The sequence below is a fragment of the Malaya genurostris genome, chromosome 3 (genome assembly GCF_030247185.1).
Source record: "Malaya genurostris strain Urasoe2022 chromosome 3, Malgen_1.1, whole genome shotgun sequence".
Classification (NCBI taxonomy): domain Eukaryota; kingdom Metazoa; phylum Arthropoda; class Insecta; order Diptera; family Culicidae; genus Malaya; species Malaya genurostris.
The window spans coordinates 36,499,387-36,525,328 of NC_080572.1; the positions used below are offsets into that span (position 1 = coordinate 36,499,387).

General features: G+C 39.4%; 1 protein-coding gene across 1 annotated transcript; it reads right to left on the minus strand.

The window, feature by feature from the left end:
* Positions 1 to 1,396: 1,396 nt before the first annotated feature.
* On the minus strand, positions 1,397 to 25,488 carry LOC131435267 (uncharacterized). The gene is made up of 4 exons (XM_058602958.1): positions 25,125 to 25,488; positions 24,882 to 25,059; positions 1,584 to 3,583; positions 1,397 to 1,515 (listed from the first exon to the last, which is right to left on the minus strand). The coding sequence occupies exons 1-3, from the start codon at positions 25,251 to 25,253 to the stop codon at positions 1,590 to 1,592; spliced, it is 2,301 nt and encodes a 766-aa protein (XP_058458941.1). The 5' UTR covers positions 25,254 to 25,488; the 3' UTR covers positions 1,397 to 1,515; positions 1,584 to 1,589.
* Between the last annotated feature and the right edge of the window lie 454 nt (positions 25,489 to 25,942).

Below are 25,942 nucleotides of genomic sequence, written 5' to 3' on the forward strand. Positions count from 1 at the left end.
CGACTGTTTTTACTAAACTAAAACTTCCGGAGAAGCTCTCACCGAGTGAGCACGTTGTCTCGCGTTGAAGAATTTTCACCCGTACTATGGCACGATTTTCTGACACAATAAGGATATCACTGGTAGTCCAGTGAAAAAAGTCTATTGGACTATAAACAAATATCAAGGAGCAATAACTCGTTAACTTTTGAGAAGATGGTGGAAACATTGAATTGGAATCCGAAGGTTAGCGTGTCGGACTCGTGATAAATGTGTTGAAAACAAAATACATAAAACGAACAGTTTCTTTAAAGTTGCGCCTTCCACCACGAATATTGATAGACGGCGATCGCGGTGGTTGACGAGTTTGTGTATTTGGGCTAACTTGTGACCACCGACAATGATACACGCAAAGAAAAACAGAGACGTATATTAGCAGGAAATGTCGTGTACTTTGTACACAGAAAACTCTTTCGATCGAGGTAAATACACAACCGTATAAAATTCACCACTCATAAAAGGCTCATTACACCGGTTGTTCTCTACAGCTACGAGACCTGGACTGTAGAGGACCAACACGTCTTCAGTGTACTCGAAGTAAAGGTGCTGCGTATCATCTACAAAGGCGGAGTGCAGATAGCAGACGGAACGTGGAGACGGCGTATAAACCACTAGATGCAACAGCTACTTGGAGATCCACCTATCGCACGTACAGAAAAAGTCGGACGACTGCGATGAGCTGGGCATGTCTTTAGGATACCGAATGCATCTTTAGAAAAATGATTCTTGAATCCGGTAGGCACAAGCAAACAGGAACACAGCGAACAAGGTGAATCGATCATTTGGAGGGTGAATTGCCTTGAGTGGACATAAATCGAGCTACATAGTCACATTTGCTAGACACAGTAAACAACACCACAGGACCAGGGTGATAGATAAGGTAAGTTATTACTCTAAACTTTAGAGAAGTTTAGGAAAAATTGCGTGAAATTAGGGAATTTCAAAATGTTTAGCAGGTATAGCGCGCGATTAAAAAAGTTTAGGAGGGGCATTAGGTGAGATTATTTTAGATTAAATAAGTCTGAGTAATACGAAGTTAAGAGTTATTGAGTATGTATTGAAGAATATTAGTATCCGCGTACGGAACTGAACCCGTCCAGAAACCAGCTAACAAGGAGACGGATACACGTTCGGATGATACAGGAAAAATAACGACTGCATATTGAACACTCAGGAGACTGGCATTAATATCACTATGTTCTGAGGCGGTTCATAGATTTGGCTATTATGATGTCACCGTTCATCCACGAGGTTGCATGAGCTATAGAAAAAACAAATCATAACTTCTTTATACTATTTTAATAATCTTCACATAATTAACTTAATATGGTTGCATAACAACACGGAATATGTGATAATGTTAAATCACAACAAAACCTGTATATTCTAATACTTTATTAGAAAGCAAATATTTCTCGTTCGATGCATCTTAAACATTAATCCAATAATATGCCGCAGAATGTTACGCTTACGTACCTAACGATTAAATACCTGTTTAGTACAATTCTGTTCTTTTGCAGAAACATATGAATAGCTATACTCACGGAAGATTAATTCAGCCGTGTAATAGTCGTGCTGTTTAGCTGGAACTGCCTACCAGAAGGACTGACAGACATTACTTTTCCGCCGGTGGCCACAATCTTCGGCTGAGCAACCGATACACCATCACTGTGCGGCGCTGGTCCAGCTGATCCCGGATAAATCCTAGGTGGTCTTTGTAATAACTGTGAGCGTAGCAGTGAGTTGGCAGGTCCATTGTTACTATCAGTTACGCTTTGGATACTACTGACTGCTCCAGTAGATGTGCGACTAACCGAAGATTGAATAATTGTTTGAACCTGCTTTCTCTGCACAATGAACCGTTGCTGGGATGTTGTGGAATTCGAAAGATTATTTGATGTTACTATTGATTTAGTCGCGTTCGGTGTCGATGGTTTTGATGTGTTTAGTAACTTTAGGGAGTTACTTCCGACAACGATTCTTCGAGAATCACCGCCGCTGGTGGATTGTTGATTATTGGATCCGGATCTAACCGGCATCGGCGTCCTTTTAGGAATTGTCACTATCTTAGGATTGCCACCGGTAGGTGTTTGGCGGTTTATCGGTTGTGTTACGGTCATCACTTGTTTTCCATTGGGTAGTCTATGAACTTGCTGGGTACCTTGCGACGCTTGTGGCTGTTCTACCAACGATTGTACATGTGCTATCTTGAGTTGAGGAATTGAAGCAGCTCTCGGGGCCTGAATTGAGTTCTGCACTCCATTGATGTCGGAAACGTTTTTCACTGAAAGTGATGGCTTTGCAGCCGTTGAAGATATTTGTGGTACGGTAGAATTCACCGCCTTAGACTGAGGTCTTGGTGCTACCACCATCGGCCTCTGTTCGGGCCTCCGACTAATAGATTGCAGCGCCGAATTATTGTTCACAACTGTAGCCGTGTTGGGAGTTTGTGTACCACTTCCTTCGCCTTTACGTTTGCTAATGCAGATCAGTTTTTGAGCGCCATTTATTTTTGCCTTAATGAGATATGACTCGTTTTCGTCAATTCCTCGAAAATGTTTTACAATATTCAAAATATCTGACTCGCTCAATGCTGGCTGGTCTGGTCTATTTAACAGTGGAGCACTGACAGTAGGAACAATTGCTTGTCCAACGGCTACGTCGTCGTCATCATCAATTTCTATGACTTCCATGGATGGATCCGAAGAGGATTGCGTACTAGCGGTAGTTTTCTCAGTTGACGAATCAATCAGTTGGCTTATTGGTTTTACTGAAATAGCTGGTCTTTGAATGGTAGTAGTATTTCTATAGGTCGTATCAATGACACGACCGTAGAATTCTGAATTAGTAATAACACCATTTTCATTAGAGATCTGGATTGCTCCCAAGTTAGTATGATTGAGCTCTTCAATATCCTCGTTCTGGCCATACCAACGTTCCAGTAAATTCGATAATTCTGCGTCGAGATTGGCTTCTCCTTCAATGTGAGGAACAACAACGGGTGCAGGCAGTAAATCTGGCAAGGTTAAAACTTGTATACCATTCTTTTCTGGACTTTTTGAAGGAGTAGTTGAATGCAAAGGCTCATTATTGGATACATTAGGTTCTTCCGTTACTTTTGCTCGTTTTGCAGGAGGTTCCATAGTCACGTCAACGTATTTCCTCTTCTTAGCTTTTGTCAAACGATCTCTCTTCGGGCAAACATGATTGGTGTGACTTTCCAAAAATGTATAGGTTCTTTTGCAATACAGACATTTATATCTACACTTCCCATGGTGAGCGTCGATTGTTGCAGAATCATCGAACATCAGACAACATTTGGTACAGAAGAATTGTATAGGATGCCACATGTTCAAAAAGCTGTCAGTGTCTTCCTGGTAAATAGGACCGGACACCAGCATAAGGGACTTCACCTCAAAAGGATCTTGCAATGCGTCTCGGAAACGCTTGCTACGCATGCAATCTTCCACCAACAGCAGCATATCCACCGGTGTGGATGCGGGGGGCCGATATCCGTCCGTTGTTTCAAAACGTGTTTCATTATCTGAAACGGAAAGTAAAAGTGTCAAAACTACAAAATATTACAGCTATTTTATTCGGTCTCAGCTATAACATTCAATAACGGAACGCTGTAAAGTAACAGAAAAGCCTACGATTGATTCGACAGGTAAACTATTGTACTGCCAATACTCCCATATCAGTCCCATATGAGTTTTGGCCACTTTTGAGTTATCCAGACGCAAAATGTCTATTTTTGCCCTACTTTCATAAAACAAATTTTTCAACGATCTAGTATTCTTTCCTTCGACGGCCAAGCACTAATTGAAGTCGTTGTGCGTCAAACATCAATGGTAGATCTAGCAATCATGGGCGACTTTTTCAGTGGAAAATTCCATTGTCCATACAAAAAAACTTTATAGATTTTTCCCACTTTTCCGGCAAGTTTTCCTAATTTTTTTGATGTACGAACCCGATGGGGGTAGAAACTGATCAAACAAAAAAAGAAACATGTAAATCCGTCCATCCGTTCTTGCGCATCCGTTCTTATATACACTGAAGTCTTTTTTTATGCGAGTTTATGCACCGCATAAAAAACCGCATAACTCTGAAAGTTCGCATAAAAAAAACACATAACTCTGAAAATTCGCATTGAAAAAACCGCATAACTCTGAAACTTCGCATCAAAAAATTCGCAAAAAAACGCATAAAAAAGACCTTAGTGTATATAGATAAATTATGTTCATTTTATTTATGTTTAGGAAAATATTTAAATATGAAAAGTCCATAAATATCAAAATATCAGATATACAGTCGCTCATAGAATCTCAGGATACTATTGGATAGAAACCATTTCTTCAAAGTTTTGATTTAAATAAAAAGTACTTTTAAACTAGAGTAGTTTGATCTGCAACTTTTTGCAACCTTCTGAAATAATTAAGTACGAAATATGACCATTTTTTTATATAAAACTATCCACAACTATTTCAAAAATTGTCATAGAGCTTTGAAATTTTCTACAATTTTACGTATTTTTACAACATCTTTCAGTAATATTTTCGAATGAGTTAACGGTTACAGTTAGCGAAATGTTTTATTCAGCAAAGTTATAAGAAATTGCAATGACTACAATATTGTCGAAGACGAAAACTCTTTATCTGCCTCCAGTAAAAAGTTAATTTTTCTATTTGTCTTTACACGCGTGCTGGAACATGGTCGTCCATTCACGTCAGACCGCGTCAATAACCCCTACAACTTTGCAGAAGACACCACCAAAGAAAAGTAAGACCGCCAAATAATTAAAGGCATGAAATTTCAGTTTTGAACCACAGTGCACTGTACCAATGTTCAGAGCTGGTTGTGCATGCAAAAATTGGGATAATGTAAGAAAAACTATCTTTGAATCGATAACTGGATATCTTACGTTTCGATCTCAGTTCCTCGCCAAAACAGCTTCTTTCGGAATCAAATGTATTATTCCCATTTATACTCACAATATCTTAATATGGTTGCATAACAACACGGAATATGTGATAATGTTAAATCACAACAAAACCTGTATATTCTAATACTTTATTAGAAAGCAAATATTTCTCGTTCCATGCGTCTTAAACATTAATCCAATAATATGCCGCAGAATGTTACGTTTACGTACCTAACGATTAAATACCTGTTTAGTACAATTCTGTTCTTTTGCAGAAACATATGAATAGCTATACTCACGGAACATTAATTCAGCCGTGTAATAGTCGTGCTGTTTAGCTGGAACTGCCTACCAGAAGGACTGACAGACATTACTTTTCCGCCGGTGGCCACAATCTTCGGCTGAGCAACCGATACACCATCACTGTGCGGTGCTGGTCCAGCTGATCCCGGATAAATCCTAGGTGGTCTTTGTAGTAACTGTGAGCGTAGCAGTGAGTTGGCAGGTCCATTGTTACTATCAGTTACGCTTCGGATACTACTGAATGCTCCAGTAGATGTGCGACTAACCGAAGATTGAATAATTGTTTGAACCTGCTTTCTCTGCACAATGAACCGTGGCTGGGATGTTGTGGAATTCGAAAGATTACTTGATGTTACCATTGATTTAGTCGCGTTCGGTGTCGATGGTTTTGATGTTTTTAGTAACTTTAGGGAGTTACTTCCGACAACGATTCTTCGAGAATCACCGCCGCTGGTGGATTATTGATTATTGGATCCGGATCTAACCGGCATCGGCGTCCTTTTAGGAATTGTCACTATCTTAGGATTGCCACCGGTAGGTGTTTGGCGGTTTATCGATTGTGTTACGGTCATCACTTGTTTTCCATTGAGTAGTCTATGAACTTGCTGGGTACCTTGCGACGCTTGTGGCTGTTCTACCAACGATTGTACATGTGCTATCTTGAGTTGAGGAATTGAAGCAGCTCTCGGGGCCTGAATTGAGTTCTGCACTCCATTGATGTCGGAAACGTTTTTCACTGAAAGTGATGGCTTTGCAGCCGTTGAAGATATTTGTGGTACGGTAGAATTCACCGCCTTAGACTCAGGTATTGGTGCTACCACCATCGGCCTCTGTTCGGGCCTCCGACGACTAACTCTCGGGTGGAAAATATTTAAATACGAAAAGTCCATAAATATCAAATACAGCAGATATACAGTCGCTCATAGAATCTCAGGATACTATTGGATACAAACCATTTCTTCAAAGTTTTGATTTAAATAAAAAGTACTTTTAAACTAGAGTAGTTTGATCTGCAACTTTTTGCAACCTTCTGAAATAATTAAGTACGAAATATGACCATTTTTTATATAAAACTATCCATAACTATTTCAAAAATTGTCATAGAGCTTTGAAGTTTTCTACAATTTTACGTATTTTTACAACACCTTTCAGTAATATTTTCGAATGAGTTAACGGTTACAGTGAGCGAAATGTTTTATTCAGCAAAGTTATAAAAAATTGCAATGACTACAATATTGTCGAAGACGAAAACTCTCCAGTAAAAAGTTAATTTTTCTATTTGTCTTTACACGCGTGCTGGAACATAGTCGTCCATTCACGTCAGACCGCGTCAATAACCCCTACAACTTTGCAGAAGACACCACCAAAGAAAAGTAAGACCGCCAAATAATTAAAGGCATGAAATTTCAGTTTTGAACCACAGTGCACTGTACCAATGTTCAGAGCTGGTTGTGCATGCAAAAATTGGGATAATGTAAGAAAAACTATCTTTGAATCGATAACTGGATAACGTTTCGATCTCAGTTCCTCGCCAAAACAGCTTCTTTCGGAATCAAATGTATTATTTTCATTTATACTCACAATATCTTCGTCTGAAGCAACAGCTTTATGAGAAAAAAAAATATTATTTTTTTTTACCAAAATCAGATGTAGGCGCATGCGAATATTTCAAATTGAAACTACCTCGAACGTACTGTGTTGAACAAGAGATTTCAGAATATATCTCTCGGGTGTTGGTGGCATTGAAACCAAAGAAATTAACTGTTTAAGCTGTCTTCCGTGGAAGAATCTCCACCATACCGTTTAATTGCATCAAGACCTGACTTAATGATATCGAACGATTAAAAGTTTCACACGAATGGAAAACCGAACATGAAATTTTGTCACGTGCGAGAGAAGCATAGCATGCTAAGATGGGACCGGTATGCGAGTATCTTTCCGTTCGTCAACAAAAATACTCGCATATGGGTCCCATCTTGTTGCGTAACGGATTTTAAATAAATGAATGACAAAAAATGCCATATTTCATTCCAGATAAAAAGTTCATAATGTAATCCATGTATGTGATTCAATGCCCACACTCGCACATCAGTCCCATATCGATTTTCGCCTAAGATATCATCAACAGACACAATATAGTCCTAATGATAATTTCTAATATTGTACAAAACTTTTAAGGACACGAAACGAATACAAATTGTGCAGCAGGATATTGTTCCACCTTGCAGCAAGGGTCTGTAGCCGCTCGTTGATCTCCTGTCGCCGAAGTTTGAATCGGAATACCCGACCAGTTTAGTTTTTAGTTGGCGTTCGTGAAATAGCATAGATTCATCATTGATGTTTATCTCAGGTAACGCTTATCTGTCTCCCAGTGTTTCGGTCCAGGATTGTTGTTGAACCTACTCAAAAATTTCACTGCGAACAGGATATCTGGTCTGGTCGCAGTGCGATAGAAACATCAGACATCCAAAGGTTGCTTGATACGGGATATTCTTCATATTCATATTCTTCATACTCCCCGTCTTTTCAGCCGTCTTTGGTGACATTTCTTTCGTCAACTTCTCTGCAGCGTTCATCGAATTAGTAATCGCTTTCGCATCCTGCAAGTTTAAGTGACGCAAGATAGAAATGATGTAAGCTTCTTGGTCCAGCATGACAGCATGACGATCAGGATAACCAAACAGCTTGCGACAGGTTCCAAAGTACAGACATGAACAGGGTGGCAAGTAAATTTCCGATTACAATTTCCCGGTTTTCCTGGTTTTTGAGATAAAAATTCCCGTTTTTTTTACACCCTCGAATTGTATGTATTCGCTTCCCTATTTTCTTTCCTTTGGCCAACGTCGCATATAGAATATTAAGAACTTCAACTTTACCGAGTCATAACATTGTTGTTAGTCAACCGACTTTCGAAATTTGTTTACTATTGGAAAGGCACTACTTCCAGAAACAAGATTCACTGAAACAAACGAAAAATTGTCTACCCAAAATTATAATGAAAACTGTAGATAAATAATCTCAGAAAAGGTGAGACTTTTTACAATGATCGTAAATATATTGAAATTCAAAGCGATGCTCTATATATTTTTACAAATCATTTGATTGCTAGTGATACCAGCTACAATTTTTGCCCAACTACCATTTTCACACTATCAAAAGAAAACCTTAAAATATCGGTGAATTTATAAGTATATGTCAATATTTCAAATTTTTCACATGTTTCTATATAAAACGAAAACAACGATAACATTTACATTTTTATGCTTCAAAATATTGGAATCTTGACCAGAAACAATGTATTGACGAACAAAATTATATATCCGTTCAAAGAATCTCAAGAAATTTGGTACAAATTCAGAGAATTTCTATTATTACAAAAATTTTACCATACAAAATCACGTCAAACTTTTAAATTTTATGGCACTCCATTTTTTTTTGAAAAAATCAACTCTCTGGGACATTAAATTTTAAGATTTCCGAAATCGAACGTCAAGATCTAGTGTTATCTCGACGTTTCAGGTAATTCTAGGATATTTGACATAAAAATTCTATTCTATTCCGATCCCATAGACGATTTTTTTCAATTTTTTTTTCGAGATGACACTAAATCGCGACGTTTCAGGCAATTCTAAGATATTTGGTATTGGAATAAACGTTCGATTTCGGAAATTTCAAGTTAACCCACACTTCAAATGCAGCATGTTTACAATTTGATGAGTTTACACATGAGCAAATAAGTCAAATGATAGCTGCAATATCGGACTAGATATCGATCTATTTTTTCCCAATAGGATTCTAAATGCTAAGCATCTCTCGTGAAGTAATCAGAGAAATAATCCGAAAGTGCTGTTTTTTAGCCAGTTTTATTTTCAAATAGACCAACTATTTTATCTTCTATGAAAAATCCTTCTACAATTGATCTAGTTCTAGAAAATCAATGTCACATTTCATTACTCAAACTGGCTTCAGTATTGCAAATTAAGCAATGATTAATTCAACTAGTTACATATTCCACTACCTTAGATTAGGCTATGATATAGATATCATATCGGCAGCAATGTGAAACATGAAATTGCTTTGGGAAATATCGATACAGCCAAATATTATTTAAATCAATACATTATTAAAGTTAGGAGTATTTCAATACCAAAATCTCAAACAAAATTCAATTCTCCTTCATCTACATCTATATCAACGTTCTTGTGATCCTACTATGGAATAGTTGAGGACCTTTAAAAGAAAATTAAACATAAATTCACTGAAAAAATCAAACCATATTCTAAGGTTCTATAGTGATCCTCAGAAACATGTTTCAGCTCTCAAAGAAGGAAATCAAACGGTGGATAGGATCAAAGTCAACAACTTTTGGTCTTGATGAATCCAACAGAAGTATCTAAATTATGCTTATTTTTCAAAATGAGCTTCCATTGTGCTGTTCTTGATAACGGCTAAGAGAGTTTTGATGCTTTCTGATTAATTAAAAACTGCTGTTAAACCCTTACAAAATCGTTGGACGAGACATGGGGATGTTGGCCCAATTTCCAATGGATTGTTCAATATAGAACCTGTATGGGACAATAAGTTGTTTCAACACTTTGACTGAAGATTTCGCTCAAACGCAAAATTTGGTACTTTCTCCTACTTTTCACTTGTTGAATAAAATCTCCTACGCATCTCCTTGTAAAAAAGTCGTGATGACATGAATCTTGCTATTGTACAAACAGATAGCTGTGAAGAATTGATATACGGCAGACATTAGCTCGATAGTCAAAATCCATCATACTCACCACTAGATTTAATCAAAATTATTTGCACTTATTAAAAACAGACTAAAAAGACGAAAGCTTCGCTTCCAAATTTTGAGAACGAGATTCATGTCCCATTAACGACAAAAGCGGAATAAAGGACTATTCCGTTCCGGTTCAATTCCGTTACGGTTCAATGAAAATCGGAAGGTGTCAATTATTTTTGATAGTTTCAATATTGTGTTCTTTCTATCGGTTTTCATTGAAAATCCAGCAACCGTGCAGTATCGATATTCAACCGAAGCTTTGAGAATCAATAATGACAAAAAGCGTTATACAATGATTGTTACTATAGTAGTTTTGGCTTATCAGTCATTCAGACACTCTTTAATGCCTAACTTGACAGATTTTCATTATATTGAATTATTTCGTCCTTGCAGACGTTATTTTCCTCTCTCTTCTTTTGCTTTGAATGCGATTATGCAATTAATTATTAATTAAATGAAGATGAGGCAGTTGGATTGTATTCATTCATTGAAAATACGCGACAATTTTAAGCTCTGATATCTTCGTTCGTGTCAGTAGTTTCATTCTCGGTGAAGAATTAATCTTCGTCTTCATCTAACCGGCTTCTTTTTCATATTATGGCTGCATTGGGGCTTCTTCTGGTGACACAACTTTCTTGAAATTCTGCTGAATCAGTGTACGTTGCAGATTAGTTCTTCACCTGCATCTTTTGTTGAACCATTTCGTCATAAAAAGTCACTTCTTGATTTTTGATGATACGTCTGCATTTTTCAGCATACATCCCGTATCCCTTTGTAACTTCGTCGAAACCAATCAAAATGCACTTATGATATTTTGAATCCAACTTTTGGCATTTTTGCTTCAGTAAAACAATGGCGTACCGAGAAAATTTGGCGCCTGGGGCAAAATAAGTCTTGCCGCCCCATCGTTGGTTGAGTAAAAAAAATAGAAAAGTTTAACTCCATATCAGGAAAGATGACTTGGACGAGCTCCTTAAAAAGGTTGTGCAAAAACCCGGATCGCCTGGTTAGGCCCCGAGTCCTTAAAAGCCGACCAAATTTTCTAGAGCGGTTTTCGCTTATCCGTTGTGAACGTATTTAACCGGATCGAAAAGCAGACTTAGGCTGTTAACCATTTCGCGATTAATTTTAAATTTTGGGTTAAAATCTGACAAATAACCGCTCAATTTTGCGTCGAGTAGTTAAATTTAACTAAAACTGCGGCCCATTTCAAAGTTTGACGGAGGGAAAATTATTTGGGTTTATTTTCCACTGGAAATAATTTGAACTAAAGAATTGATAGAATTTTCTTTGTAATACTTTTTTCAGTGTCGAAAATAACCATCGATCTGTCAAAAATAATCATGCTTTCGAATAGGGTTATTTTTGACAACATCGAAATAACCGCTCGAGTGTCAGATTTCAACCAAAAGTTAAAATTAATCACGAAGTGGTTCACAGCCTTAGAAACAATATAGTTTATGTGTTGGATGCAGAACGATTCGCAATATTCATGAACAGAAGTAAATAAGGGATGCCAAACAATCTGCTAAAACATTTTAAAATGAAATGAGGAAGAATAATGAGCCCGTCTGATTAGGGTAACGGAGGTTTTTTAGCCAGTCAGTCCAGTCTACTTATTTCTAAGTGTAATCAAAATGAACTACATCGTGTCTCAGAATTCTAAAGATTATTACATTCTTCAACATATTAGATATGAATGTGTACTTAATTTTAATTACAACCAAAAACGTGATCGCCGGGCAAAAATATATTAGTGACCCGAATATCTCCATTACCCTATAGTACATCTTAGTTAATTATACAGAGATTCAACTATGAACGGAGAATCGAAAGTCCGGATACACACGAATAATAGTCGCAGTGTGATAGTTGAATTTGCAATGTCTACTTAGAGCTCTGACCCGAATAATGCAATGATGCTTAGAAAAATGCAACAGACTTTTTGATATTTCCAGACTCAGATCTGGTATATATGTTGTTGTCTGAACACTGACTTTCGAACGGAGCCTCGGTGACCCACAGTGTTATATACTCACTCAGTTCGACGAGATGGGAAAATGTCTGTATGTGTGCACTTTTCGAAGATATTTTTACCGCTCAATTTTCTAAGAGATGGCTGAACCGTTACCGACAGAACGTGTTGTTTTTTTACCGTGCAAGTTTCTCGGAGATGGCTAAACCGATTTTAACAAGCCTAGGCTCGTTTGAAAGCTATTGTTAGGGCATTGATCAAGTTCGAAGATCAAATGGCTGTGATTTTTAGTTCCGGAAATATGATGGTATAAGTGACGTGGGTGCCAATATTTTGGAATCACTTCTGATTTCGTAAAGCGCTAGTGTTCAGAAGTTTAAGCAGATTAAAGTCCTCATGAAAATTTTAGCTAAATCGGATATTGGTAAGAGGTGCTGCCCGGCGGTTAAGGTTTGAAAATTTTCGATCTTGAAAAATACCATAGGGGATATGCATGAAATTTCCGAAATCGAAAATTTTTTTTATGCCAAAAATTATAAAATTGCATGAAACGTCGATATTTTTTTTGGAAAAAAATCGACTTTTTGAGATATTTGATATTTTTTTCTGAGTCCCTATGGCGATTTTTCAAGATCTGTGAAAATTCCACTAAGTGGACTAAGAAGAGTTTTGCCCTTCTCGTATAGAAAGGTTATGCAATCACTGTGAAAACCGACTTTAGAACCAATACCCGGAGGGCCGAGTGTCATATACCATTCGACTCAGTTCGTCGAGTACGCAATATGTCTCTCTTCTCTCTCTCTCTCTCTCTCTCTCTCTCTCTCTCTCTCTCTCTCTCTCTCTCTCTCTTGTAATCGGCAGTGACATAAATGCTCACCATATCATTTGGGGCAGCACAGATATAAATTCGAGAGGCTCTGATATGATGGAATTTGTGAGCAGTACAAACCTGCACATAGTCAATGCAGGAAACCGTCCAACTTTTGCGAGATCTGGAAGAGAGGAGGTTTTGGACGTAACTCTCTGCTCTGATAGAATTGCGCATGAGTTGGTGAATTGGCTCGTCTCCGATGAGCTCGAACCTTCGTTGTCTGATCATAAGTACATATTCTTTGATCATTCAAACGTTAAATTTGATATTATCACATATCGTAATCCCAAATCTACAAACTGGGACCTCTATGAAGAAGGCTTGGCAACTAGATTTTACGGGTACCAACCAACAATTGAAACCCCAATTGATTTGGAAAATGTTGTCGACGAGACAAACTCACTCATAGTTGCAGCATATGAAGAGGCTTGTCCACTTCGGATTGTGCGAGCTACTAGAGGAACTCCTTGGTGGAATGCTGAACTTGCTAGACTAAGGAAACTATGCAGAAGAGCTTGGAACCACCGACGCAGAAATGGGTCGGAGGCATTCGTGTCGGCTCGAAGGGCTTACAAAAATGCTCTTCGATCGTCTGAGCGAAGTGGTTGGAAAAGCCTCTGCACAAATGTCTCTAGTCTCAATCAGGCTAGCAGATTAAATAAGTTACTTTCGAAGTCTAAGGACTTTAATGTAAGTTTCTTAAGAACTTCAGATGGTGAACACTTGTCTGATGAAGGTGATGTACTTCACTATCTTTTTAACACTCACTTTCCAGGATGTATGGATCCATCACCGACAGCTCTTCCCGAGACTTTTTCAGGTAGTTACGATTCTTGGGCCCTTGCTCGAAGCGTTGTGACGATTGAATCGGTCAAATGGGCAGTTGAGAGTTTTGCTCCGTACAAGTCTCCTGGAAAGGATGGAGTTTTCCCAGTGTTACTGCAGAAAGGGTATGAACATTTCAAACATGTTTTGAAGAAAATACTTACTTTTAGTCTTGCGACAGGATATATTCCAAGAGCCTGGCAGGAAATAATTGTCAAATTTATTCCCAAAGGCGGTCGCGACACTTATGAGGAAGCGAAGAGTTTCAGGCCTATCAGTCTAAGCTCATTTCTTCTTAAAACAGTGGAACGCATAGTCGATCACTATATCAGGAATGTTAGTTTGGGCGTGCATCCGCTACATGGAATGCAACATGCTTACCAGCGTGGAAAGTCCACTACAACCCTGTTACATGATGTTGTGTACAACATTGAAAAAGCTTTCTCACAAAAGCAATCTTGTTTGGGAGTTTTCCTAGATATTGAAGGTGCCTTTGATAACGTGTCTTTCAATTCAATTCTGGAAGCAGCCCGTGGTCATGGCATACCTTCAAGTATCACAAATTGGATACACGCAATGCTTAGCAATCGACTTCTTTGTTCATCGCTTCGGCAAGCAGAGATTAGAAAGCTGAGTGTCTGTGGGTGTCCTCAAGGTGGTGTACTATCCCCACTTTTATGGAACCTAGTCGCTGATGGTTTGTTAAGGAAACTTAATAACCTTGGATTTCCGACTTATGGTTTTGCCGACGATTATCATATATTGATGACCGGTATAAGCATTAACACTCTCTTTGATTTAATGCAGCAAGCCCTGCGATCTGTTGAACAATGGTGTTGTCAGGTTGGATTATCTGTAAATCCGGGCAAAACATCAATGGTGCTTTTCACTCATCGTAGGATAATTACAGGAGCTCGTCCGTTACAGTTCTTTGGTTCAGAGGTCACTGTGGTCGATCAAGTTAAATACGTCGGGGTTATTCTTGATTCAAAACTGAATTGGTCTGCTCACATTGACTTCAGGATTGAAAGAGCTTGCATGGCTTTCGGCCAATGCAGACGAGCTTTTGGAAAATCATGGGGACTCAAACCCAGATACATTGATTGGATCTACACAACTATTGTTAGACCAATTTTAGCATATGGATGTCTTGTATGGTGGCAGAAAGTAGAAGTCGCGACAGTTCAGTCAAAGCTAAATCATCTCCTAAGGATGGTCCTAATGGCGATGACAGGAGCATTCACGACAACTCCTAATGCTGCTCTAGAGGCGCTACTGTGTATTAAACCACTACATGTGTTCCTAAAACAAGAAGCATTATCTTGTGCATACCGTCTTAAGGTTACAGGGCTTTGGAACAGTAACCCATTAGATTATGCTACCAGCCGCACTCGCTTGTGGTCTCAAATGGTTACGTGGGATGAGTATTTACTCGCTCCTAGTGACCTAACTCTCACATGCAGTTTTCCTTTCAAAACATTCAATGTGAGCTATCCTCTTCGTGAGGAATGGTTGTCTGGTTGTCAGGAACGACAACTTGATGAACACATAGTTTGTTATACGGACGGTTCTCTGTTGAATGGTCGTGCTGGTGCTGGTGTCTACTGTCGTGAAATGAGGCTAGAGCAGTCTCATTCACTTGGTAGATACTGTACTGTGTTTCAAGCAGAAATCTACGCGATTCTGTGTGGAGTACAACCGGCGCTTCAGCAGAGGATCTGTGGTAAGCGAATTTATTTTTGTTCCGACAGTCAGGCAGCCCTAAAAGCACTCAGTTCGAATGACTCACGGTCGAATCTAGTGATCGCATGTCGAACTCAAATTGAAGACCTCAGCATTTCAAATGCTGTTTACTTCTTATGGGTACCCGGCCATTCTGGTATTACTGGAAATGAATGGGCTGATGAGTTGGCTAGAGCTGGTGCAACGAATGATTTCGTTGGTCCTGAACCAGCTTTACCACTTTCAACTAGTTGGATAAAGCACAAGATTCGTTCTTGGGCTGTATCCAAACATGCCAGCTACTGGCGCAGCTTGCAAACTTGCGCTCAGACAAAAGCATTTCTACCAGGTTTAAATCTGAAAATGTCAAAGTGTCTACTGCATTTCTCCAAGCATCATTGCAGTATTCTGGTCAGAGCTCTGACTGGACATTGCAAACTCAATTATCACATGGCTACTATTCAACGTGCTGAGTATTATTCGTGTGATTTGTGTGAATGCGATTATGGTACTTCATATCATCTGATATGTAACTGTCCCGCATTGACGCAGCTACGTATCCGGGTTTTTGGTTCTCCATACATGGTTGAGTCTGTGTATGCGGAGCTAAAATTGAAGGATATTCTCTCGTTTCTTACCCAATGTGGTAAGGAGCTATAGTCAGAAGGGTTCATCGTTCTTCCTGGAGTGAATGAATCCCTTCTGTATTCACCTTAAATAGGGTTTAGCAGATTGTTTGGCATCCTTTAGGGGGTGCACAATTTACTTCTGCTTGTACATACTGCGAATCGTTCTGCATTCTTCCGGGAGTGCAGAATGGTGTCGCTTTTGTAAGATTTTCAAATCCTCTCGGGGGTTGGAGGTTTTATTAAGAGCAGACTGTTCGGGACCTCGTAGAGGTTCAGAATTTACTTCTGCTTCCACTAAATGTGATCCTCAGCAGATTGTTCAGCATCCTTTAGGGGTGCAGAATTTACTTCTGCTTTTATGTGTTTTTGTGTCGTCAATTTTTCCCATCCTCCTAGTCCAACCCTTACCATTTCCTTTCAATCCTTCCCTCTTATATATCGGGAAAATGATGCTAAAAACAAATTGATGGCAAGGCACAAATCTCCAAATATCAAGGGGAACGTGCCATTTGAGCCAATTTGTTCTGATTCCTGATTCCTCTCTCTCTCCTTCTGTGTGTGTGTAACGTTTTTTTGCACTCACTTTTCTCGAAGATGGCTGAACCGATTATTACAAACTAAGATTCAAATGAAAGGTCTTGTGGTCATACAAAATTCCTGAATATTATTCAAACAAACCGATTTCGGTTTAAGAATTGAAGAAAATTATTTTGAAGAATATCACAGCATTATATATGATAGTATGATTGAAATGAGAAAGACATCAGTACACCACTAGGTTTATTGAAACAATTTTTTAGATTAGCATCACTCTTCTCATACAAATAGGCAACGTAAATTTCAATCACTTGGTTGGAAAAATGATGTCTACTATGTGACATAAACACTGAAGCATGTGAACTACTCGATTCAATCTGAATCAATTGGTGTTAGAAATGAGCCCAAATTAGTGTCACAAATTATTTAATGTAGATGAAAAGTATTTTTTGAGACTGTTTTGAAGAAAAAAGAAAGGCATTATCACACCAATAGGTGGATTAGGAAGGGTGCTGTAGGTACTTGTTAGTATTATCACTTGTAATTACTTAAGCCTAATTCTTTATGTTTTCTAATCTTTATTCTGATAAGACGAAAATATGATGGCCTAGGACATAATGTAAGATAATAAAAAGAAATGATTGCCAATTACATTACAATAAACGTTACCTCTAAACGAAAAGTAGCTGTCATTTTCATAATCGATTTAAAGACTTTTTTATTTGGTTGCGCTTTAATTTCTTATCATTTTCATAAATAGATTTTCAATACAGAATTGTGATCTTCCGATACAGATGTACAGATTTTTTTCTTGAAAAATATAGATTTAAATGTCGCAACTCTACACACTATATGAATTGAACAAAGCACGTTGTGTGCTTTGTACGAAATGCGGTGGTATTTTCTTCTTTCGTACCAGCATGTAACGATCTTCCATCGTTAGGTTTATATATCCTCTAACCAGTGTTGGTGATTGCTGAAAATTTGACAGAAGCTGCTCGATTTTTTTCTATATTGTATACAACATTTTCAATTCGGTAGAAGATGCTACAAGAATTCGAGTCTCTCAATGCATGAACCTCGAGAGAATTTTTCTACATTTCTTCGCTCCACTTCATACTCTGAGTATTTCATGGCCCTTAAAGAAAATTTCAGTCTGATAATGATCGCCGCTGTGTGGAATTTACCAAGAGAATCGCAAGTTGACAATTATCGCAGAAAATCGAATCGATGATTCGATTTGATGATTCCCATACTAGGTTGCAATATTTAAAAATCCTTGTGTGGAGCATTCACATACATTTTCATAGACACAAATTATACAAAGGTTATAAGCACATAATTAGAATAAGCGGCAATAGTAAAATGATTCTATCGCAATTATCCACTGCCCATACAGAATCGGATCGCGAAACGAAAATAAGCGACCGTTTGTTGCTTCAGAGAGAATCCCCACAGCAGCGTGCTAGCCGTTGATTCTCAGACGGTTCACCGAGAGAAATTCGCTCTCGCACTAGTGTCTATTCTATGTTAAATGTACTTCACATATGACTACACATATGTGAACAAGGAAAGACCTACACAGACCACTTGTTCTCAGATATCCGCACAATACTCTTACTCATTCATTTCCCTTGCAGTGACCTCCACGCTGCCTGCAATATGTCAGGAAAAAGCCACTAAAATGTCGTAATCGAAGAGATAAACGCAACCTTTGAAAAAGTGCTGAAAAATCATGTAATAAAGCTGTGCCCTAATAACTACACACCAGGGCTTGCAAATTGAAGCAACGAATATGAACAAAAGGGTTTCACCATCTGTGCTATTCACACACATTCGTATGTCAGGTAGAATTCACAGCGCAACCCAAGCAAGGAGAGCTGCTTCGTTCGTTCGTTAGTTCATGAATATGCCCGCTTGCTGACACCTATGCTTCATGAGGTTAGCATTTGATGAATGGTTCTCCTATTAAAGATGCCTATGAGGAAACTAGATTCATTACATTAAGTTCCGATGAATATTAATTTGAAGAACATTAATTTTAGTGTTTCTAGGATATATGCACAGTGTAAGTTGATTGGGTTGAAAATGGGCTCAAATGTAAAAATTCTGCTATAAAATGTTTAAAGTATGTTTGAAATGTGATCAAATTTGATCTTGAAATGCGAACATTATGTTCAAAAATGATTTCTGTAAACCTACACCGTTAAAACACCGTAAACATTGCCTATATCACTTTACTTCGCGTCTTGTAGCACGCCGTGAAGCAAGGCCTTCTTTTTCGTACAATACTAACGAGAGCGAACCCTTCATTTCATTACACTGCCATGGATTGCTTAGTTCATGGGTTAACTAAGCTCTCAGCACAGGCAATTTACTAGGCAAGGGAATTGGTCTGCTCCGTAGCATATACTCACGCATTCAGTTTCTCTCTAATATAGGTCTCTCATTCAGCTATGTCAAGTAAAGTGTTCACAGCAGATGTTTTTTTGTTGCTTCGTTCGTTTGAGGATTCACAATACAAGCCCTGCTACACACTTAAAAAAATTTACATCTTCATAGATGCACATAAAAGGAGCGTCGCGATTAACTTACCTACATTCACAATTGAAAGCATGTAAAGATAAGTCGTATCATTAACTTCACAGCTTATCTAGCTGAAGCTTGAATCGATACAGACGCAAAATTTATTTTTGCATATTAATAGATGTAATATTGTGTTATCACCGAAGAAACTACAGGATGCTTGAATTTACGTCAAGCGTAAATTTCGTTTTTTCTAAGAGTGTATTTCGCACGTAGCCGATTGTTCAACTGGTAGTCTTACATATTCTCCGGTTCAGGATTTCAACATAACAACGGTATTCCTTCTGAATCAACCCATCGAACAAGGCCACACAATGCAATCCATTCACTATTTCGCCATGGAGGGTGCCTTGGGCAAAATGTCAATAATTTTTATGTAGAAAATTCAGGCCTATGACCTCCTGCCCCAGATCCTCACAAACAGCTATGGCAGATCATGCCCGAAAACGAAATTAATATATGCTACCCTGGACGTGCGTGTTTCAAAAGACCTTTGGTTCGCGACGAGAGTTACGCCAAGACAATGGCACGTCCGGAGCAGTGTTAAACATCGGCAACATGAGGTGAAGAACAACCGACTAAAGGTGGAAGCAAGGCTGCCTGGACTGGCAATGAATACGACGAAACGGTATATGAGGAATATAACTTGAAGAACGATGAATGATGACAATGACATGACAATGACAATGGGTTGTTTCATCGCAGGGCGAGGAAGATAAATGGGCTCTCGAAGTTTTTTTACGGAATGCCCTACGAACTCTCTACGGTGGATCTCGGACAACTGACGGAGTATAGAGAAGGTGCATAAGCTACAAAATGTACATTTTGTTTGAGAAACCAATCATCGCTACCCATTCGAAATCCGGGAAGCTCAGAGAAGCGCGCCGAACCTCATAGAAGCACAGAAAGAAAAGCAGGAGCAAAGCGCGCACTCTTCGGAGATCAAGTCAGGGCGGACCTAAGAAAAAAATCCTAAAAGACTGGCAAGTTGCAGGTCACAAACGCTACACTATGCTGGCTGATGATCAATGCTCCCTTCGTGATTTCGAGAGGAAGGTGAACAACTAAAATTGAATGGCTACAATGGGCTGAACATGTCATCCGACAGTCTAGTGAAAATGACAATTCCTCCATTCGATCTGGATGGAACTGTCGTAGTAGTCGGTAATACCGTGTCGCAAAGAACTTTGTTATTTTCAATAAACAATCATTCCTCTGTTATATTTCAAACCAACCAGGCGGTTTTACTTTTAGCTCTGCAATTGGTTATGGACCCAGAAGGTCTAACCTGAAGAAAAGATAAAAATGTCCGTAGCAATAAGTCCTGTTCGGCAAGGAGATGGAAATTCAACCGGCGTTATGGGTGAAGCAGGAAATGATCGAGTCACCAGAAGTTCCGTCGCGCTGGCAGCCATTGAAAAGCTGAAAGGACGGGAAAATTATGCTATATGGGCATTTGCGATACGGATGATTCTAATCCGCGAATTAAGCTGGTCTGCGGTTGATGGCGACGACACCGGTGTTCCAGAGGACGTGAAGCTCTAAGCTTTAGCCACGATCTGCCTGAGTATGGAGAGCTATAACTACAGCTTAGCGCAAGATGCGATAACGGCAACAGAAACATGGAAAAAGCTGAAATCCGCATTTCAGGATAGCGGATTGACCCGTAAAATTGGCTTGCTGAGGCAGTTTACTTCGGTGCGGCTGATGAGCACGAGTCACAAGCTTGCATCCGTTGGCTTCAAGGTGGACGATTCGTGGCTCCCAGCGACTTTATTAATGGGTTTACCGGAGCAGTACGAGCCCATGATCATGGGACTAGAAGCTTCCGGGCGGCATTGACAGCTGATGCGTTGAAAGCAAAGATTTTGCAAGATGTGAAACTGGATCGTGGTCCTGTCAACAGTAGCACAGAAGGTGCGCTGTGCAGCAGAACTAACCGTAACAAATCTCATGAATCAAAAATAGTTAGCAAAACTAAGAAGCTTTGCTACATTTGCGAAAAACTGGGACATTTTGCAGGCAAATGTCCTAGGGCTAAGAAGACATCGAAGGTATCGAAGCCGAAAGGATTGTGCAGCATATTCGCGATCGGAGATGTGAAAACCGATGGATAGTATTTCGATTCCGGTGCCACCAGTCACTTGGCACGCTCTGACCAACCCTTCTCTGGTGCGATTGCCTTGAACCACGATGTCGGAACAGCAAATAACAGCAACATGAAGGCGATTTCTAAAGGTACGATAACGTTGGAGACACAACACGGACGAGTGGAGGTATCTAACGTATTGAAAATTCCGGACCTGGCCACAAATTTGCTTTCGGTAAGCACAATTTGCGATCGAGACAATAAAGTGATGTTCACGGCGAATAAATGCGAAGTTTGGGACAGTAGTGGCAAGTTGATTGTTACTGGTGTTCAAGAAGAAGGCTTATACCGTGTCACGCGGCCGGAGAAGTTGTTTCTGGCGAATGACATTAATTTGTGGCACAGGCGGCTCGGTCATCTGAACGAAGGTAGCTTTAAGAAGCTCAAACAAATGGCACATAAAATAGATTTTAAGAACTGTAAAACATGTCCTGTAGGCAAGCAAACACGTTTTCCGTTTCCGACCAGCGACTCAAGAGCAACGGAATTGCTAGAGCTGGTGCATTCGGATTTGTGTGGTCCTGTAGATGTCCCATCGTTTGGGGGAAGCCTATCTATTTCCTCACCTTTGTGGATGATACTAGCAAAAAGGTAGCGGTATTCTTTCTCGAGAAGAAAAGCCAAACATTGGAAGCATTCCAGAGATTCAAGGCCAGCGCTGAACGACAAACCGGTAAGAAGCTGAAGATCTTGCGGACGGATAATGGGATGGAGTACATCAATGATGGCTTTCGTCGAATTAGGAACGTGATGGCATACGGCACAAAACCACATGTCCTTATACGCCGCAGCAGAATGGTATTGCAGAGCGGATGAATCGGACATTGGTGGAAAAAGGACGATGCATGCTGAATGATGCGAAGCTCGAGAAGAAATTTTGGGCGGAGGCTATTTCGACTGCTTCTTACCTAGTGAATCGATGTCCAAAAAGATCACTAGAGAGCAAGACGCCCGAAGAGGTGTGGACTGGAAAGAAGCTAAACTTGAAACATTTGAAGGTGTTTGGATCCAGTGTGATGGTGTACGTTCCGAAGTTGAAACGGAAGAAACTCGATCCGAAGGCAAGAAACTACATTTTCGTCAGTTACTGTGAGAACATTAAAGGGTACAGAATCTTTGATGCTGAGAAAGGTGAATTCCAGATCAGCCGAGATATTGTAGTTCTTGCGAAGGGTGCGTCAAATAAAAGCGTTGTGTGCGACCAAGCTGTTGAACCGGTCGATTTCAATGAGTTACACTTCGAAGAGATTGTGATGTCAGCTAACCCAGGTGCTGATGGTGAGGAAGGATTGCAAGACGAAGCTGCTGCTCTTCCATAAATGAGGGCTGAGGGCGATAATTGCGGCCTTTGATGAGATTCTACACCGGCCGAACAGAGACCGTTGGATAGAAGCTATGAACAGTGAGTTGCAGTTATTGAGCCAACACGGTACGTGGGAATTTGTAGATCTACCCGAGGGACGTAAAACTAGTGGTGTAATGATGCCTTTCTCATATTGCTCATAACATCAAAAATATTACTGTGAAATTCGCAAAAACAACTGTTAATTGAATAGAAATAGGAAAGTTGGTTCAGACCTAATCTAATAAACTCTACAAATCCTGTTTACTCTGTAGTTTCGGAACCGGAAATAGTATCCACAACAAATTTAGGAATTCTGTAAGGAACCGTAAGACTTTTCCTTTGAACCTATAAGTTTGTGAAAATCGATTTGGCCATCTTGAAGGAAAGTGAGTGAGTGAGTAGTGCCGAATTATTCTTTTATGCCCACAAACTAAAAAGCTCTGCAAAGTAGAAGAATTTGTCAGACAGTTTTATGGGATTTGTACCTGTTTTCGACCATCGTTCGTGAAAAAATACTAATGAAATTGGTAATTATCCACTTATTACGCTTTAGTTCCGGAACCGGAAGTCGGATTTGGATGTTCCAGACGTTTTTAGGAAACTATAAGACCTTTTATTTAAATCTTAGTTTGTGAAAATCGGTTGAGCTGTTTCAGAGAAAATTGAATGCACACTTTTTCTCTAATTTTCACATATTACGCTGTAACTCCGGAACCGGAAGTCAGATCCAAATGAAATTCAATAACAGGCTATGGAACCATAAGACCTTTTATTTGCATCTTAGTATGTGAAAATCGGTTCAGCCATCTCTGGAAAAAGGGAGTGCATATTATTTCCATTTTTTTAGTGCATATCATCCTATATCTCCGGAACCGGAAGTCGGATCGGGAAGAAATTTAATAGCAGGCTATGGGACCATGGGACCTTTCATTTGAATCTTAGTTTGTTAACAAGAAAACGAGCGGAAAGAAAGATTTGGCTCGATCAACAAGCCTATATTGAGAGTATCACACGACGTTACTACAGAATGATGGATTCGAGTCCAGTTGCGACTCCCGCTGACCATAGCATGAGACTGGAAAAATGTATGGGACCAAGAAATCATGAGAAAATCGATGAAATGAAGAATATTCCGATCAATGAAGCTGTTGGGTGTCTTTCTTTCGCAGCTCAAGCTACTCGTCCGGATAATGCTTATGCGGTAAATGCTGTCAGTCTATTCAGTGCTAATCCCGGACGACAGCACTGGGAAGCGGTCAAGAAGATAATTCGTTACCTGAAAGGAACTACTACGAAGAAACTGGAATACTGGAACCAAGGACCAACAGAACTAATTGTATTTAGCGATGCCGATTGGGGATTGGGGAGGAGATCCAGACAACCGCAAGTCAACAACTGGGTATATTTTTACGCTGCAAGGTGGAGCCATTTCGAGGAATGTAAAGAAGCAACCGACCGTACCTTTGTCATCGTGTGAGGCGGAGTACATGACTTTGTCTCGGACAATTGCTATGTGGTGGAACAGTATACGATCGCAGTTGTTCGAAGAGCATTCGGTGGTGATAAACTGCGACTACCAATCTGTAATCAGCATCGCAAATAACGGATCGTACAATCCAAGAACCAAACATATTAGCATAAAGTATCACTTAGTCCATGACGTTTCCTAGATACAGCAAAGAACACTACATGAGTAGTCTGATAAGTAAGATCATTAAGAAACAAGAGATAGTTAGATATTCGAAGTTCTGTTCGAGCCCAAACCTGGAAAGATTCTCAGTAGGGGCATTGAAAAACTCATGCGATTTTCTTGTACACAAAGAATTGGTTGCAAATCAGAAACGTTGCCTCTAAGTGAGGTTTCGGGGCTTTTCTTTTTCCGTACAAGGAACTGCACCGTGTACGTATATCGATGTTTATTTATATGCTAATGCAAGCTTCTCGGGTATCGTTTCATGCCATGGGGCATATACATGGAGCTTGCGGAACTTCGAGCGTGAGCAACATCAACAAAATTTTGACCAATTAAATTTACCCACTGTGCAATACTTTCTACAATATTTCACAGATGTCATCTAACCATGTTCGAGTCGATACTACTGAGTTATCATGAGAGTGTCTAGACTAACCACCATTTTGATCATCCCCTCAATAGTTACAATATCGCGACAACTAAATAAAACCTACCTTCCAACTCATGTTCATCTTCCTCAGGGAATGCTTCAAGCTGTGAGTTGAGTATCGCTTGATTCAACGATACTAGCTTAGATTTAGCACGATGTACATCAATATGTTTCTTCAAATTGGTGACATCTTTATAGCACGTCACACAAATAAAGTTGGATCCTCGTTCGGAGCGTTTGATCTGTAAAATTCAGCATAAATAAGAAACTGAAACGTTCAATAATTGAGCGTTAGCGCTTCACGTACATCGACACCAAATAAATCCACAATAAGCTCGCCCACTTCTTGACGCTGCCGTAAATCGATGTGGGTCGCCGTATCATTTGCGGCATCTTTCTGACACAATCGACAACAAACTTTCACATTAAATCCCATCAGGATGTCAAGCACCAAGTGCTTCACGGAACGCCGCAAAAACCACTAAACCGAAAATAATAATTCGCGGAGCGGGATTCGGTTCTCACTGCACATTAAACACTATTAACAAGCTTTTAATCAAAGATTCAATTTTTCGCATGTAAAATATGCCTATTAAACATACATCAAATAAAACCGAAACCTTAGAGGCCGAAACAGGCACTGAAGAACATTTAGCTCGATCAATTCACGACTCACAGCTACAGTTATTGGATTGACAGCTAGGTGAGAGCAAGGGGCGTGCAAAAAGTAAAAAAAAATAATTATAAACGTCAAAAAAGCGACAACGGTGGAAAAGCTCTGCACATAGACATCACGATGTAGAAGTAACACTGGTGGTGAGATAGGGCGCTTTTGGCAGTTTGTAATTTTCTCACGAAATCAAGTATGGCACTCTATCCAGTAAATCGTAAACATCGGAACCAAACATGATTCAAAATTCTATTTGAGAGCTAATATGTGCTAATAGTTTTCGGGTATGTAGTTTAATTTCTCCAGGTTATCAAGTATTTGCGTCTTGGTAAATATAAAATATGGTAAAACAGGTGTTTTGGTCCACTTTAGGAAGCAGTTGTATAATATTGTGATATTGGTGTTTTAATTCTATACAATATGGTAAAATTTCAAACACAGATGACTAATAAACA